General features: G+C 31.4%; 2 protein-coding genes across 4 annotated transcripts; one reads left to right on the top strand and one right to left on the bottom strand.

Annotated features, from left to right (window-relative positions):
* Positions 1-337: 337 nt before the first annotated feature.
* On the top strand, positions 338-8,335 carry LOC111033465 (gametogenetin-binding protein 2-like). Of its 2 annotated transcripts, none has more exons than XM_022314202.1 (12): positions 338-830; positions 1,203-1,402; positions 1,976-2,122; positions 2,194-2,409; positions 2,961-3,164; positions 3,222-3,396; positions 3,470-3,619; positions 4,903-5,022; positions 5,087-5,173; positions 5,257-5,761; positions 7,900-7,994; positions 8,063-8,335. In XM_022314202.1, the coding sequence occupies exons 1-12, from the start codon at positions 723-725 to the stop codon at positions 8,216-8,218; spliced, it is 2,163 nt and encodes a 720-aa protein (XP_022169894.1). In that variant the 5' UTR covers positions 338-722; the 3' UTR covers positions 8,219-8,335. The 2 variants fall into 2 exon arrangements, with proteins under 2 accessions (XP_022169894.1, XP_022169893.1); XM_022314201.1 differs by having other exon boundaries at positions 342-830; positions 5,254-5,761.
* Positions 8,336-9,818: 1,483 nt separating this feature from the next.
* Positions 9,819-12,886, bottom strand: LOC111033475 (zinc finger protein 593-like). 2 transcript variants are annotated; one of them, XM_022314227.1, is made up of 4 exons: positions 12,745-12,886; positions 12,492-12,587; positions 11,498-11,598; positions 9,819-11,420 (listed from the first exon to the last, which is right to left on the bottom strand). In XM_022314227.1, exon 4 carries the CDS (start codon positions 11,181-11,183, stop codon positions 9,861-9,863), a length of 1,323 nt encoding a protein of 440 aa, XP_022169919.1. In that variant the 5' UTR covers positions 11,184-11,420; positions 11,498-11,598; positions 12,492-12,587; positions 12,745-12,886; the 3' UTR covers positions 9,819-9,860. The 2 variants fall into 2 exon arrangements, with proteins under 2 accessions (XP_022169919.1, XP_022169920.1); XM_022314228.1 differs by having other exon boundaries at positions 11,172-11,420; positions 12,745-12,880.
* Positions 12,887-19,294: the final 6,408 nt, after the last annotated feature.

Raw genomic sequence — 19,294 nt, 5'->3', positions numbered from 1 at the left:
CAACACGACGTCTGATAGTGCGACAATACGGGTTGGGCGGGTGATAACGCGGCTTCGGCGGCGGCGGCGGTCGTGTCCAAGGAGAATGGGTTTCGCGGAACATCCGCTCCGGTCCAGGGCTGCGGAGGGCCGAACGAGGCTGGGAAAACTGACGTCGGCGCCGAAATTTCGCGGACGTGCGCCCGGCAGCTTGACGGACAGGGACCGCGGGACGGCCGGATCGCACGCCGCGGCGCGGTGCCGTCGGTTCGAGCGCGACAGATTCCAAGGACGCTGTATACCAGGCTACGTTGATCGTCCCCGTGCGTTTCGCCCGATTGGCGATTTCCCTCCCGTCATCAACACCGCGCACTAGCCACCGCCGCTCGTTGCTCGCACGTACTTGTACACCGCGCTCGCATTAAAGGCGGATGTGCACTGTGTACTCGCCAGCGTTTCGCCCGTTTCCTACAAGACAGTCGTCGTCGGTAAATCGCATAAGCTTCGTACGTTTTTTTTTTTTTTGACGAGTGCAGAACGAACGGTAAATAGGCCCAATACGCCGTTTTTCCCGTTCACCGTTCTCGGATCTGCGTCGTCCGTATTCGGCTCGCGTCCGCCCGTGTGTGTTATTAATAATAATAATATCAACACACGCACACGCTCGCGCATATTTATATATATAAAGGTATATAAGGTCAATGGTATTCGGTGACGGTATCGCGACCGCACAGCAGTCTTAAATGTTGCAAACAGAGAGGATGCCCGACCTGGTGGAAGTGATGAGAATGGGCAAGGACCATCGTCTCAAGCACAGGCAGTTGCCTCTTCAAGTTGACGAGAACTTGACTGTGAGTCTGTCCCCCCGCGGCGTTCCCCCCGTTTGGTTTTTTTTGGAAATTTTCATGACCCCCCTCCCCCCCACACAACACTCCCAACGGGTCTACCCAGTAACCACTATCGGTCCCTACGTCATGAGCCGACTGCCTCAACGGTTTCATATCAAACCTGCTCTTAGTTTTTCTTTTAAAGCCATTGTTATGCAACCATCAATTAGGCACTACCTACAGTGTATTATATTTCTGGAAACTATTTTCCACGCATTTAGCTATACTGTTTTTTAGTCTACTACTGTCGCTACGTTTGTACTGGATTCATGTGCCCCCTCTTTTATATTTGTGGCCTATGATTTTTGATTTAATTGATGATCTTTTGTTTCCCAGTTGGTGATGGATCTTAGCAACGAAGATTTGGTACAAGAAGTGAAACAAGTACCACCGTTAAAGCTTCAATCGTTGGACAGTTTTGTGAAAAAATATCGCATGCTGAACAAACGCGAACTGCAAGATGTATTAAAAGTATCAATTAAAGAAATATTAGATATAATGAGTGAAAGTATCGACTGTGTTGGTTGTCGTAGGAGGTAAGTGTTGTTCCGTTATATTTTTACTTAAATTAATCTTAATTGATAGCTACTTACATCAGCATTTAAAGTAAAAAGATAAAGCCTATACCTGTCTATCATCTTAAACGATTCTAATCCTTTGACATGTATTTTATTTAAATGTATGACTACTTAAAAATATTCTAAATAGTTATTCAGAATACTTTTGAGAAAAGTATTTTGAATAAATTATTCGTAATACTTCTTAAGACTGTTTTCCAGTAATAATTGGTTATATAATAGATGTTCTATATATTATACATTTCGATTACAAAAATTGACTTACTATTTTAAACTAATTGGTATCACTGATCAAATTTTTATTCATCTATTTAATTATTCCAAAAATCTTAATATTAATTTTTTCATTTCAAGGTTTACTCTAAATTCCATTTTTACAAAATGTTAAAGGTATATATTATAATTCAATTTTTATTATTTTATTTTGTCTAATGTGTTGTATGTCAAAATTACCTAAGAACCTATATATATTGGTATAAATTGAAGACAATTAATAAAATACATTATTATGAATGTGATTATTTTTTTCAGTGCTGAAAAGTTATTTGGTGAAATGGCCAGACTTGGTCAAAATGCATTGTTTCCTCTTGTTGTAGTTAATAACAACTTTATTTCTATAAGATATGAATTTTATGATGAAGAAAGATGCATGTTTAATTTACTTCAGAATACCAATGGGTAATTTAATCAAATTTCAATAACATTTATTTTAAATAAATTATTTCATAAATGTATCTTAATTTTTCTAGGAATCGACTATCATCAATAGCGTCTAGTCGAAGGCAATCAAAAAAAAGTAAAAGATGTGTTTACCATTCCCTCGAGTCACAGAGACTTGTCCGACCAATGGCAAGCGGGTGGCAAGATATATGGAGACATATGACTGAACCATGCAGAGATGAAATAGTGCTTATTGAAGCTAGTAGTTTATTAAGCACGCTGGATAATTATCTCAGAAAACATAGGTTATTATAATATATACATTTTTTTTAGTGCTCGAAACCTTTAAATTTTCCAACAATATATTCTTTCTCTTGAAAGTGTCTCTTGACTTTAATAGTATTTGAAAAGGTCAAAATATTGTAACTAAGTTATATATTTAGTTAATATGCATCAGTTAATGATAACAATTTTAATTCTTGGTAACTTCGACATAAAATCATTAATATTCCTTGTGCTTAAAATATATTCTTGAAGTATCTTGTTAAATCAGATAACAATTTATAAATAATTATAATTTGTAGCTAATTACGATCCAAACCAATGCATGTTATCTTTCTTGAATGTAGGTTGTAACATAACTAAAATACTGAATAACAAAATTCAAGATAGCATTTCAAGAGCATCTCATAACCTTTTTTTATTTTATTAACTATAGAATTAAGTAAGACATTTTTTTAATAATTAACGTAAACTTGACATTTTCAGAAATAAAAATGAACATCTTTTTGAGGTTCAATTATAATTTATGTTAAATGTAACAATTTCTCTATTTTAATTTTAATATTTCAATTAGATTTTGTGGCGACTGCCGTACAAAAGTGATGAAAGCATATGCACTGCTCATTGAAGAAGAAGATCCGTCCAAAGAAAAAGGTTATATTGAAGAACTGTATGCCGGCATTAAAAGATGTGTCGGGGACAAACATGTTCATTTGGACACTGATATTAATTATATTGGTGCATTGATCAGCCGTGCTGAACCAGAATTAATGGGAAAGTAAGTTGTACACTGGTTAAAGTATTGTCTAACAAGGTATTTATGAAATAACATTAGTCGTAGGGAACGACATGCTAAAACTATCGAGATTGCTCAAGAAGAGGTTTTAACATGTCTGGGTATTTGTGTATATGAACGATTACACAGAATACAATTAAGGATTAGAGAAGAACAATATACTTGCCAAGTTCTCGCAGCAGCGGCCATTGATGGTCTTGCTAGAAGATTTGAAGTATTTATAACTTAATTAAAAATTTTTTCCTCAAATTTATAACTGATTTCTTAATGAAATTATTGTTTTATAGACTGCCATTGAAGTGAAACAAGGATTTACCAAGTTAGATCAGTTTTACAATGAATTTTCAAAAAAAGAGAAAAAGACACAAAAAAGAAAACGTCTTAGGAAACAAAAAAGATCACAAAAGAAAGAAAACCTACCAATAAACTGTTGTGATGTAAGTATATATAATGTATTGGGTTATAAGTATACAAATTAAGTTTACCTTATTAATCATGCTGAGAGTCGTTAATGGGTGGCTTCTTATTCAACACCTCATCCCTTGTTATTTCTCTTACCACATAAGCTTATTGTACATTACCTGTATAGATTGTTTATTTTTAAAAAAAAGTTTTCTTTAACATATATAGTTGGACAACATTAAAGTACTGAATATAATAAATTTAACAAAAAGTAAAAACGTAAAACAAAATACTTTTTTACATATTAATGATAGTGAGTGTTCGATTTATCTTCATTCTTTAATTTTATTCCTTTTATTTTAAGCTTAGAAGAATTTCATACTGAAATTATTGGGATTCAATAACATTTTTTTTAGTTATTTAAAAAAAAATATAATATTACCAAACATCAGTCTACAAATCATAGTAATAAGAATAATACACAAAACTTTAAAATCATAATATTATAATAAGTTAATTAAAAATTATAGAAAAGTTTTTATTATATATTTAAAAATGTTGTTATGATAATATACAAGATAACTTAGGTTCATGTTTATGAGCCAATGTTTGTATATATTCTGTTATTTTATTTTCATTCAATTTTTGTTATTTAAATATTAATGAAATCAATGATTCAACCTTCAACATTTTTAGTTTGATATCATATTGATATCACATTGTATTTGTGTTTAAATTTGAAAACACGAGGCTGTGAAGACTCAAAAATAGCTATTAAATATGCAATGTAAAGATTAACGTACATTGGTTGTGCACTGAATGCAGGAACTCTTTTCTGTCCATAAATTAAGATATAAAATATTATTCTCTGATATATGTATCTATTAAATAGTCCAAAAGTTTGTTTGTTTTATCATCTAAAGGCTGTATAGTTACTAGTTCCATTAAAAACATTTTCAACTTCCACTTGGTTTTAAAAATGATAGTCAAATACGTACATTAAATACTGTCAAATAAAATTGTCATGAGAGTATTGCAAAGTGAATATAAAAATAAAAACATCAATACACAAGTCATAAATAAAAAATGTATTTTGATGTTCGAAAATTGTTTAGGAACCGTTTATACGTTAATTAATTCTTGATTGTCATTTGGAGACAATTTACTGTTAACTATTTTCTTTTAGAATAGGGTATATTGGGTCGTAATTTATTAAAAAATTATTTGCCTTTTTAACTGGTAGACAATTAGTATGCACCTACTAATTTATTTATCTTAAATTTGTGGTTGAATTCATATTATATATTTATTTATTTAGGCTGATGATTGTTCATGTGTTGATGTGGACGAAGAAGAAATTGATTTCGGTGAAGATGATATTGATTTTGTAGATGATGTTGATGACGAAGATGATGATTATGACGGTGTGCAATCTGATGTGAGTTTTATACATAATAATGTATGTTTGACACTGACTTATGTGAATGTATTTTTTATATTAGGAAAGAGAAGATTCTGATGAAAACTGTGATCATGTTGATAATAAATGTACATGTGAAAACATACAACTGATTGAACGAGTGAGAAAAGTAAGTATTTACTTATTTACTAAGTCTGAGTTATGTATAATAATTATTGTTTTAACCGTGAATAATTTATAAATTTTCAGCAGCTTAAACTGTCTGGTGACCGAAAGAAAAGTGTTTCTACTCCAATTAAACCCTGTAGCTGTGTTGAATGTAATTCTAAAGGGACAAGAAAATCAAAAAAGAAAAAAAGTAGCGGAGAAAAAGAAAAACGGAATAAAAAAAAACAGACTAAAAACAGCAAAAAAAACACAAAAAAAATCAAGAAGTCCCCTGTTCAATTACCAAGTCAGGTACAAGAAATAAATGTTTATGATTTGATTGAAGATGAAGAGGATGAGGATGATGATATTGAGATTGAAGATATGACTGACCGTCATTCTGCTGATGAGCATCAATCAGAAGGTGGGGACTGTAAGTCTGGTGTAATCAATCATGATCTACCTGGTAGTTGTAGTTCATGTCCATCGTTATGCGACCATTCACAAGACTATGGTTATGCATCAGCTGAAAATAATAACCACAGTAATAGTACTAGCTCACCTGATGGTTCAGATGTGGCGTGCTCAGAAGGATTTTGTAACCACCCAGGTAATTCATTGATATTTTGATATTGATACATACTAAAGGAGCTCAAATGTTATGACTGGATAATTTATTTTTGCACCATCATAATTAGTTCTAAACAATATATGAATTGCAACTTGCAATACATACAAATTAAATGCTGTTATATTTATTAATATAGAGCAATAAATAGCTTGTTTGCTAATTTTAAGTATAAATTAATTAAAATTAACTTATCACTAAGTAAATATATCGATGGTATTTTGTTAAAAGACAGTTTACTACCAAAAATTTATTTTATGCCCTTTTAACAAAGTACCGTCGATATGTACAATAAAAGGTGAATGGTAGTATGAACATGGAACAATTATTTTTTAGGTACCTTTTTTAATAGACAATTTTTTTTACTAATATAGGAAGGCCAATAGTATTTTTGAATATATCAGTATATTTTTATCTATTTAATTTAACCAAAACATTAACTACATTTATTCATTTTTGGTTTGTTAATATTCAGTGTGGTACAATGAAACTACCAATTTTCAAAGTTATTTGATTACAAATCAATTATTAGTATATTAAAACGAAGTACCCATCATATATTTTTTAAATAACTGCCTCAAAATAAATAGTCTTTTTCAAATATTCTTGAATTGTTTTATTTCTAAAAATGTTGTGGAAATTTCTTTACAAATGTGGTTTTTCAATTGCATTCAATTCATCAATATTTTAATGTTCATGGGTATATGCTTAACTGTAAAGGAAACTGCCACATCAAACAAATATTATTTATACTCTGTCCAGGGAGATAATGTGCTGCGCACCGACCAATTCTGGTCCCCCCACGTGTCACCCTACCATGGTGAACCGGTTTTATTGGCGTGATGACGCGGAGGGATGCATAAAACCGGCGCGTTCTCTCGCTGGATAGAGTATAGTTTTTATAATTTCAAATTTTCCATTTTACTGCCCCACTCCAACTGTGGGGAAAAAAAAAATCAAATACAAATCGTATTCAGACTTTCCAAAATATAACATTAAGAAAATTAACAAACTCCCCTCCATATGTTTCTAATCATACTCTCCATACAGACCTAAAAATCAAAACTATTAAAGAAGAAGCTGCTATTTATTATAAAAGATTTCATAATAGGCTTGCAACACATTCAAATCCGTTAGTCAAAACACTCTCATCAAATGTTATTCCGGGAAATCCTCCTAGGCGTTTAAAACGCAACTGGTGCCGTGATATGCTGATTTAATATCATAATTAAAAAAAAAAAATATATATATATATATATATATATATAGATGATAGATGTTTCTATGAGAAAACTTAATGTATAATCTCAATTTATAAGTGTCATCACTGGGTGGCTGCTTTTATCATGTTATTTTTGTTTTTTTATATTTTAGCTAATACTCTTGTTGTACTCACGAGGTACAGATTGTGTATTTAATAATAAAGGAAAAAAAAAAAAAAAACTGCCCCACTCTGTTTTGCTGTTAGTTTACACTGATACCCAAAATGTTTGTTTGTATGTTTCTGTTTTCAATTTAGTTTGTTTTAAAAAAAAACAGGGGATTTTTTTCCTATTTACAATTCATTTTTAGATGGTAACCCTATAAGTGCTAACTTATTTTTTTTAATTAATTTTATGTACTTACTATGTTGTTTAAAATATGCTATTAGTTGGTAATATTTTAATGGTACAAATAAATACTCCATAGCATTCACGAGGTTAAATTTGAGCATTTGTACGTAGTTCATGAATATGTTAAATATCTTATTATATTATATTATAGTCTGTTCAAGTTAAGATATACAATTGTTAATGACCAGTTTTTAATGGTGGCAGTCACACAACATTTGTTTGTTATCCCCGCCGACTAAACTATTTGTACAGTGTAATGCAAAGTATTTCCATGTCCCTGCATACAAGTCTGCTGCAGATTCTTTCTTAACTTAAACAGAGTATAGTTGTTGTTCTCAACACTAATTTTTAATCAAAAAAATACATTATCATATCTTAATGTTCACTGCAATCTAATATTTTATGTTTTTTATTTATTAAAAATTGTTGTTTGTCCCTTTGGAATTAAATTCATCATAATCTTAGTAAATAATTTTAAAATTTATTATGGTGTTAATTTTGTTGTAGGAGAAGTACCATCTTTAAAAATTAAATGTTATTCTAATATGGGAACATTATCCTGCAAGTCATTGCCACTTCAACAGTTGTTAAGAGAAGAACTGGTAAGTTGAAAATAGATTGAATTCATATTGATTTGCCTTTATTACATGGATACTGTATTTTTTATTAGGAGAAGAATTCTATTGTCGTAGATGATACCATAATACCGTCAGAGGAGGTGGAGATGTACAAAGTCTGTGCAATGTTAGTGAATGAAAAACGTCTAAAACTTAGAGAGACACTGAAGAGTGGTTTCGCCAATTTAAAAGACCCTCAGTCCTTATGATTCATTGTTGGAGTGTCATTCTCACTTCCTTATTCCAAAACATTTTTAATAAAACCGTTTTAGTTAATTTTTTTCATTATACTTATATAATAATATAGAAACATTTTTTTTTCTTTATTTGCATACATAAACACAATATTGCGTTAGTTAATATTTGTGAATAATTTGTTCTGACCTTTTTTGATTAGATCAATACAAATTTATTTAAGAATATTTTTTATATTATAAATTAAAAAATTATTAGAGGAATATAATAGTTTATTTGATAACCATTATTAAAGAAAAAAGAAAAAGTATGTCCCATTATTTTTTGTGTTAAAATGTTTTGTTGTTTCCTACTTAAAATAATTAATAAGGTTTCAATTGGGTCAGTAGTTAATTAAATTTGACCATTATTTCAGCTCATTATATAATATTAAGTTATATTATTACGTGCCACTGTATAATTATTTGTTTTTTAAATTATACATTTTGGTTAAAAATTTAAAATAGAGGAATTTTGATATGGAATCCTTGAACATTTTTAATTGGAAACTTGAAAAATTACTATATATGATGCTAAACTTGATTCAGAATAAGAGGCCCATTACAGAAAGTCACATCATTTTGTACCATGTTCAATATGAGTAAATGTGGAGTATTTTTATTTTTGAACAAAGTATACTTAGTCCCAGTGACACCAAACTACAATAAAGAACACTGGTGAATATCAAATTTTTATAGTACTCCACCAACTAATTGGTGTTTGCAGGGGAATGCAGATAATTCACTTCAGCACTCCCTTAAACTTTAGTATAAGAATCATTTCCACCACTTGGTCCAGACGAGGATGGTCCAATTTTTTGTAGTGGGTGCCCAATTTATACATTCATATTAAAACTGAGGGCTTCTTTATTAAGCCTATAACTGCCCCCATCTCCCATCATAAGCATTCTGGTTTGCCTTGATAGTTACAAAACTACACCCGCATATGATGCAAGCTGCATTAACTCATGGTTTCAATATTACTCTTGGTACATTTGTGTTTGATACTATTCTGTATTATTATAATATTATTGTGACTTATCCAAAAACATTTCACTTATAAATATTTTAAAACTATTGAATGCATAATATATTTGTAATGAATAATCATAAGTACATATATTCTGATTTCTGGGGGAGGGGGTGAACAGCAGGCTTTGAGAAATGACTGGCATTAGATCATATAATTCGATCAAAAGTGAGCATATTCTTGGTTAACAAATCACAGTCTACCCCAGACACAAATACAAATTTTTAGTACAAAAGTTTAAGTATTTCAAAACGTTTAAACAAATATCATGACATTAATTTTCAAAATCATTTACCATCCATTAATGTTGATTTATAGTTGAATGAGAAAAATATCAAACTGTGTATTAGAATTTACATAAAGAAATAAAAATGAGTAGATTGTGTACAAATAAAACAATGAAGCTTTTAAATAAAGATAATGAACATAGTTTATTGTACAAATGCAATTAAATAATATTTTAGTTATACAAAATTGTGCGTTTAATATCTATATTATGATCTACTAATGGACTTAGAAAGTTGGGATATCTAGGGCATACATAGATATTAGATAGTAATTTATTCATGTAAATATATAAATATTATTTTATACAATCATACAATTTTTCAAACAATCTGGTACAGTGAACTCATTTACATTTTGTTCTAACAAACAGCCTAGAAGTACATTAGTGTCTACCATTTTTCCATTAACAATGTTTAAAAAATTGTGTTTGTCTTTACCAGACCAGTAAATTCTCAAACGCTTGCTAATGAAATCTCCAGACAAAGATAATGAAGCAACCGCAATGTAATCTCGACAGCTGACAGAGTACAGTTCCACTTGAGCCCTTAAGCTCTCCCAGTTTTCTAACTTAGAAACTGGTGAGTAAACTATGCGATAGTCTAAACCGATATTTTCATAAAGCTGTCTGTAAACGGCCAACATTTTGTCAAATTGGTCTCTGGATTTCTGTTCATCAGTTGAACCAATGAAAATCTCAACAGCATTTGTTTGTACAGCAGAGAAAAGTCCAATGTTTTTAATGTAGGGTTTATACAAGCGACCAGTCGAATACAACCTCATAGGCAGTTTGTTTCCGCCCACACTCACTTTGGTAAGGAATGCACAGAAAGATTGAAGACTTGCACCACCCACCAAGTGCAGGTTTTTATCACTTAAAATAAATGTTTGATCTGCATTGTTGACGTCAGCCCCACATCCTTCAACAATTACACTTTTAATAAGGTCCGAATTACAAAAAGGTATGAAATCAGACTTTTCTAGAGACTCGTTAAAATAAGCCAGAATTGCTTGTTCACAAAGAGAAGCTTTGTTCTTAATGTAAACCATTACAGGATTTATGAAATCCAAACATTCCAAAGCAGAGCCAATTTTTAAATGATCTACACACTCTTTATTATCAATTTTTATTTTCCCCAAGTGTTGAAATAAAATTTTACTCTCAGATAAGGGGCACTCAGGATGTAAGATATTGGGGATGCTAAGACTAGGAATAACCACTTCCGCTTCCAATGTAGAAATATCATCTCTCAACGACTTCAATCTTGTCATCAATTTCGATCTAGTTTCTCTAAGTCCGTGTATCTCATTTGTATTATCCTTTTTGATCTTTTTTAATTGTTCAGCAAGTTTTTGTTTTTCAACATTTAAACAGACAATTTCATCTCGTAAGCTTATGAAACTTGACCAATTATCACATATTTTATCTATATCGATATTCAAACCCCTTAAAGTAATATTATCTTTTAAAATATTTATATTTTTTAAACGATTATCTAGATCTATATATGGTTCAACGACAACATACGTATCGGATGTCTGATTGTACGGTATATACAGTTTTGATGTACTATATTTTTTAGTTACCTTTAAGAGGGAATTAATAGAAGACAATTTTTTAATCATTGTAAATCTATATTTAATGAACAAATATCAGCAACTTCTTCAGGTTCTTTATATTCTTCCACATTAATCGGTTGTGTAACAATGACTCTTTCTTTTGGAGCTATGTAACTTCCAAAACCAGCAGCTCTTTCGGCCTCTTCAATAGTATATGGTTCGAGCCTAAGTTCTTTAATCCGTTTCTTGTGCAATTTTGTACGAAAATGATCTTGTAGGACTTGATCACTCAAAAAGTAGCGTCTAAAAAAATTGAATTGAAATTAGTTTTAAAATAGCTAAGATTCAGTTTGTACTTATTTGTAGAACATGGTACTCACGCGCAATGTATACAATAGTGTTGTCCTTCCCCAGGTTTATCAAAATCAAGAGCTTGTTTTAACAAACGGTCTGCATTTTCTTTTTTTAGGTCCTTATCAACCTAAGTAACAAATAACGATTAGTAAGTAACGCTTATAAGATATGAGAAATGTTTTAAATTAAAATTTAAAATCATTATTTAATATTATAACAATTTAAAGCTTTAGCATAGATTTACACACACAGATCGTTGACAATTATTTAAATACTTCATAATTTCATTAAATACTCGTGTATTCAAATAGAAAATGTAATAACTAGTAATAGAACTTTTAGTGCATTATTATGTCTAATATAATACTCATAACAAGTAATTATTAGTTGTCATGTTGTCAACAGTGTAATAATACATTTTAAACATGTGTAACTCTTAATTGAAAATATAAAAACAAATGAAGAAAATTTAAGATTGTCAACAAGTATGTACCTAGAAATAAAAAATATATTAAAAGGAATAGTAAAAATATTGAGTTAAAATTGTTTATAAAAATTGTCATTGAACAATATATAATATAACCACGAGAATATCTGTTTACTACCAATCCTGGACTAAGATAATATTTCAGGTATTGTATACTAATTCTACGTAGCAGTGGGGACAATAATATGAATTCACAACAGATTTGTTTATAATATACTCTTTACAACTAGTCATCATTTATCAATGAAATACACATTTTGTTGTGAATGTACAAATCGATTATCCGTACCACCACGATATCGTCATCCACTTAGTGCGGGCCATCTACATTATATTTGTTATACATACAGAATCAATTTCGTCGAAACTACATATTTTCTAAATAATATAGGTTTGTAAACATTTGATAATCAACAAAATGCACGGATAAACGAGTGTTCAGATATTTTTTCTTACGACTGCTCGTGCATCAGGCACAAAGAATCGAATAGTTAATCACTCAACGGTCGACCTTAAAAAAAAAGCTCAATTACCTCGTCGATGTCTCTGGCTCTGTGCTTGGTCTTGTATTTCCGTTTGTAGAATGTGTCGCCTACATGGTGCTTTTTCTTCTTCTGTGGCCCGGTCATCTGAAAGGATAAGCGCGTTATCAGTCGTAGTTGGCGATTACGCGAGAGTAACTTTGTGTTTGCGGTTATATAACTCAAAACTTGTATTAGTTGTATTCCTGATCTTTAAGGTTCGATGTAGTTCACATACCAGAAAACTGCAGACTTACATACTTACATTTGGAAAACGAAGTGGCTGTTGTTAGGAGTTTAGGCCGTTCCTCTGTTGACAGTCACAAATTATTATTTTTAAAGTTGCGTGAATGCCACATGGTACATCCAAAAGTACAATGTTATCAATAATGTTTACCGTTTTCGAATTTTCCATAGCCATTAGCTGATAACCGAGAAGGCGTGGAAAGATCATAGAGTATTACTCTATGGGAAAGATGGAAAGGGCAGTATCGCCAGAATGTGCGTTAAGTTGGCAATAGACCTAGCCTGATAAGGATTCTGATAAGGAAAATATCCTCATACCGACCATGGTCATTCGTATGATGAGTTGCCTATGGTATGCTCCTCTTACAAATTATATCCACTCGTTGTCATCCCGTTCCTAAAATCTGGGGCCCAAATGATATATAAAATTGCAAAATTTCGAGTTATTTTGTTTTAACTCCAAGAAATTGTTTAAAACTTGGCACTTGATAATCACCAACGATCGGTCTATAAACATAAATTAGTGATTCGTCATCGCAAACCTCAAACGGTATTCAATATATAAAAGGCGCAACCAAACGCTTTTTGCAACTTATACGTAAAACCTTGAATAATATAAGTATTTTAATGAACATTATTTGGAAACGACTATAATTGCATCAAAAGGAACTTTGAATCGATATATCAAAATAACATAATTTTAAATTATCTAAAAACCTTGCATTTATTTTATTTTGAAATCATAACCCACATTATTTTGAAATGAAAACTCGGGAAACGAATCATATAATATACTCATAGAAATCATATTATTAAAATGAATAGGAAAAATAAATAGAATACTAAAATGCCAATTTTATTATAAGGTTAGTCATAACACACATATGCATAGGCGGAGATCTTGTGAAATATTGAGGGGGGCTCAAATATTTGATGACAAACAGACCCGTGGGAGCATTGCCCCCAAACCCCCAACAAACTAATTTTTACATTAAATCACTCATAAAAAATTGTTCTCGTTGACTCGTTATCATAACAACTTAAATAGTTACAAACATAAAAAAAAGAATAATTAATAAACGATTTAAATTTAAATATTTTAAACATATTTGAATTAAATTATTTATTTAAAATCTAAATCACATTCTCAAAAGAAATGTATTCCCAAGAACATCAAACAATAATTAAAATATAATTTAGTATAAAATGGTCAATACGGTTAACGATTCATTCAATCACAATAAACTTTACGATAGGTTTAATATAGCTATAGCGATAGTCCTATAATAGCTATTGCTTCTCGAGAATTAACAAAAATTAGGAAAATAAATAATATTTTTCCCATCTAAAATAGGACGGTATAATATGTTATTCAATATAGATGGCCAATTGGTACAAAATATTATGTACAATATTAGGTATATAAACACAATTTAATATTATTGTGAATTGTGACTTAATTGTTCGGTATGTTACCGTAAATAATAAATTGGTAAATACTGAATAATGTGTATGTAATGTACTAGGTACACTTATATAATTGTGGATATATTAATATTAAATAATGAAAAAAATTCTGCAAACTGTACAAAATTACGGTATTGTTTGTTTAATATTCTTAGGGGGACTTTAACTTCAAATCATTTATTTTGGGGGGACTAAGCCCCCGTAAGCCCCCCCCCCCCGATCACCGCCTATGCAAATATGAGATCAGTCCAACCATCTTGGTTACAGGATTGTCCTTTATTTCAGAGTTGTGTCCTGTTCTCCTGACAAACTTCTTTCAGGGCGCTTTTTGTCCTGTTTTTTTATCAAACAAAATGAATTTGAAAATGAAACGTACGAAAATAATGAATAATGATTATAATTGTAATCTTGTGATTGTCTGAATTTATCAGTATGGGCAGTATGTCTACGAATTATTGGAGCTCATAGGAGTAATCGGATTAACCGTTATCGGACTGTGCTTTCGATTACCTTCTGTTTATTCTGCGTTAAAACCACAAAAATCTATTTATATCACTGAAAATACGTTTTGTGAATACAGTTATCGTTACTAAAGCGAATAGATAATAGCTATTAGTTTGGTTCCAACAATCGTTGAGTGTTGTCGACTTGTTGATAATCGTCAATTTAATACTTTACAGTTTTAAGAAAGTAATAATATGTTAAAATGCCTAAGCGAAGATGCGTATTTACTCCCAGCTTGAAAGTTGAATTTCCGTTTTAAAGAGATAGTGATGAAATCGGAAAAGTTTTATGTATTGTATGTAAATAAGTTTTTTCAATAGAAAATGGTGGTCGTTCAGATATTACACATGTTAAAAAAAAGAAACATTTATTGGTCGTATCAAGCAGTTTTTCAAATAAGGTAACGAATTTTTTCACTAATGTACAGTCAACAAATGAAAGCAAACGTATTGCGGCGGAAGAGGGTCTTTTTGCATATCACACTATCAATTATCATACACAATCATTCATTCAGGTCTATGAATTGTACAACATCAATTATAAAAAAAAATATCGTGTGCTCGTACAAAATGTGAATCTATAATAATTGTAATAGCTCCTTTTGCCATTTAACAGATGATAGATGAACTAAAATTCATTGGATGTTTAACAAGTATAGTGGATACATCAAACCATAAAAAAATTAAAGTGTTTAAAAGGAGAAACATCAAATATTTTATCAGATTACATAATGAATGTTTTAAAAAATATAATTTATTAAAAAATGTTGCATTTTCGGGTGACAGCTGCAATACAAATTTTGGCGGCGTCTTGAGAAAAGGCACAAATAACGTTTTTGCAATTCTAAATGAAAAATTAAAAAGAAATATTTCCGATATTGTCTGTGCTGCTCATATTCTGCACAATGCTATGCGCCTATACACAGTAGTGCTGATATTTTGCCAACTGAGATTGAACTCATAATTAATAAAATATTTCAGTATTTTCATATCTATACAGTTCGTATAGAAAAATTAAAGGATTTTTGCGATTTTGTTAGTATTGAGTACAAAAATATTTTAGGATCTGTAAAAACGCGTTGGTTATCTCTACAGCCAGCTATTTCTAGAATAATAGATTTATATCCTGCATTGAAATCATATTCTGTGCCACAAGAAAAGTGTCAAACAATTTTAAGAACTTTTTTAATGATTCTATATCTATTGCATGGTTATATTTTGTACAAAGTCAGTTGAAGTTGGTATGTGATACAATAAATAGGATAGAAGGTGATCATATATCGGTATGCAAAGTGCAAAGTGTATGAAGAAATTGAAGTGTTATGTGGTAAAATAAAAAATTGGAAAAATCATCATTTTTTTACATCAGAGCTAGCTCAATTTATTTCAGATATTGATAAGAACAAACTGTACAGTGAAAAGAAATTTATTGAGATAACTGATGGCATGTTTTTATCGTACGCGGAAAAATGAGGAATTTTCTTTGAACCACCAAAAGTTTTTCGTTGGATTCAAGTACTAGATTTTCCAATTTGGAGTGACATTCAAGGAAGTTTTAAATATATTATTAAGAATAATCCAACATCGAAATTCAATGATGATGAACTTTTTGATGAATTTTGTCATATACTCATATGATAAATGTAACAAGGGTTAAAATGCAAAACTGGAAATATGGTTCAAAGGCCGAACATAGGTGGTGTGAAATATTTAAAATTCTAGAAAAAATAACATTCCAATTCCAAAATATTTTAGAGTATTCAATGGCTATTCCAGGAACTAACGCGTCGCTAGAAATATTATTTTCAATTACAAATGTTTTATGGACAGACGAGAAAAATCGATTTCTTTTGGATACAATTAGATCGATAATAATCGAAAACAACATTTTAAAAATGAATTAATACATTTTTTTTAAAAAAAAGTAAAGCTAATGAAAGTAACATAAATTTAATACAGTGTTATTAAAAATTATGTTTTTTTCACGATTAAAAATCAATATTATATATTAATTATGTATTAATAAAAAAGAATTAAATGATTATTAATTTGGTCTTGTTTTTTATTTTTTTTAAATATGGTCATCCTAATTTAGGTGCGTTTTTTTTTACTCACTGGCTATGCCTAGTGAATTTTCTTGTATTTGACGTTGATCGTCGCCTTCGCGGACCAAGGTTGTAATTCGTGACCGTCATTTTCAAAATACTGGTTTTATCCCTTAATTGAGTCATATGTGGGTCGATCCCGGAAGTACTGCAACTCCGGGCCAACCCGCGGTGGAGCAGGAGCAAGCCCCTAATCTCCACCAGATTTCCAAATATTAGTTTAACATTTGAACCACCGAATAAGTGGTTTATCAGATGTTAAGCTGATAAGAACAGATACTACACTTTTGATCTTAGCCATTAGGCCGAGAAGCGATAACTATCAATCGTCATACAGAAACCTATATAAAAACCATTTCGTGTGTGACGTTTGGAGGCGGATAACAACCGAAGAGTCATTCACGATTGAATAGTGTTTTCCTGTGTACCAATGGCATCATGTAGTACAAAAGGTTAAAATTTTAACTGAATTGTTGATTTTAGTATTAATGGTGAAACGACGTTTGCGTATCGTTGAGTGGAAATTCGTGTCATCGTTATGCGTTTGAAACTAATAGGTTTGTTCGCGCCATCTACCAGTCGTAGTAACCATAAACCATGTGCATTCTTTAGATACTGTAATAAATTATAATTTTTTAATAAATAAACCACGAACCAATATTATTTGGATGATATTATAAGACACTCATTTTTATTATTTTGAAATTATAAAGTCCAGAAACGGTGGAAACGAATTATATATTTATATATTATATTATCATACCTTGGATTGTAAAATAAAGATCTAATGCAATTAATATGTAACCAATGTTTTTATAAGGATACACGCGAGATTGCCCGAAGGAAAACAAACACTCTCATTTCCGAAGACGATGAACATAATACCGGTGAGGTTAACTCCTATATTTTACCAAGAAATGGTTAAGTCGTAATTGGACGGCATATAGGGAGTGATATATATACATAAAAGATATACGTCTATATGGGGGCCATGAGTCGTCGGCGCCGGATACTCAAAATCAAATTTTACGAATTTCTCTTACGCACGACAAGTCACATGACTCCTTACGCAGTTATTCAGTTTAAATATAATTGAGTCGCCAAATGCCTAATATTAGTATAATAATATTAATAATGATTAAACTATAAGAGGACGGAACTATAAGAGTATAATTAACATGGTATGTGGGTCGATCCCGGAAGTACTGCAACTCCGGGCCAACCCGCGGTGGAGCAGGAGCAAGCCCCTAATCTCCACCAGATTTCCAAATATTAGTTTAACATTTGAACCACCGAATAAGTGGTTTATCAGATGTTAAGCTGATAAGAACAGATACTACACTTTTGATCTTAGCCATTAGGCCGAGAAGCGATGTCTCACAAACGTCAAATAGAAACCTATATAATAACCCTTTCGTGTGTGACGTCTGGAGGCGGATGGCGAACGAAGAACAGATCACGCATGATAAGTGTTATTCTGTGTATCGATAGCATCGATTAATACGTCTCAATCATGGTTGAAACGGTATTTGTTGATCTTAATAACGACGTTGCTATGTCATTTGAGTATCGTCGAGCAGAAATCTAGATCGTCGTTGTCCGTTCGAAACTGATAGGTTTTTTGCGCCATCTGCCGGTGCTCACACAAAACAAACAACTATACACTGGCGTCTAGCTACACACGATTTTTAAAAGCTTTTCACTATGCAATTTTAATGACATTTAGGAAACTACACTGTACTATTATAGTATCATAATTTAGAAAAAAATAAATTTTGATTCCGAGTGGAGGAAAGAGTGTATTGATTATACGACGATGTGTGCACCCCAATGATGGGCTTAACGAGCATCCCTCTTAAGTCATAAGTTTGGTATGCTCATACCATACCATGAGTAAATAATATGAGACTCGTTTTTTGACTTTTACTGTAACCACTATAATTTTTTACAAAATGTACAGTTTTAATACATGCTTACAATTGAATGCAAGTTTAAATGTTTCTGAAATTTCTGGGAGGGCGCAGCTTCTTAATTCAGGTGGGTCTAGTCTAATTATAAATTGAAGTTCTGCCCACTATTTGTAGAAATTGTCCCACTGACCATTGAATGAAGTCAATTAAAACGATTACTGTAGATACCTACTTGGTTTTTCAGTGGCTTAAAGTGCAATTACAATGGGGGAATTAATTTCCACAGTAATCGTTTGTATGTTGTTCCCGACTAAACATGAAGAAAATCGAGAATTAAGATACAATTATTGACTATTGTTGGTACTACTCACTTCGAAAACTGAAATAGTAACGCATTATCATTATATTTTTTCGAAGATTTGCGCCACGGTCTTAGAATATATTTGCGCGAATCTCAGTTATCACTGTTATCCTGTTATCACTACTATCACTTGCGTTATCAATCCACACGTCACCAGTAAATTGGTTTTAGGACTTAGGAGTGTAGATATGCGGTAGGCGGGCGCCACCGAGCGTATCGCCTA

Source organism: Myzus persicae, unplaced genomic scaffold, assembly GCF_001856785.1.
Source record: "Myzus persicae strain clone G006 unplaced genomic scaffold, MPER_G0061.0, whole genome shotgun sequence".
Taxonomy (NCBI): Eukaryota; Metazoa; Arthropoda; class Insecta; order Hemiptera; family Aphididae; genus Myzus; species Myzus persicae.
Note: the sequence above shows the minus strand (reverse complement) of the source record. Positions and strands in the feature narration are given on the sequence as shown.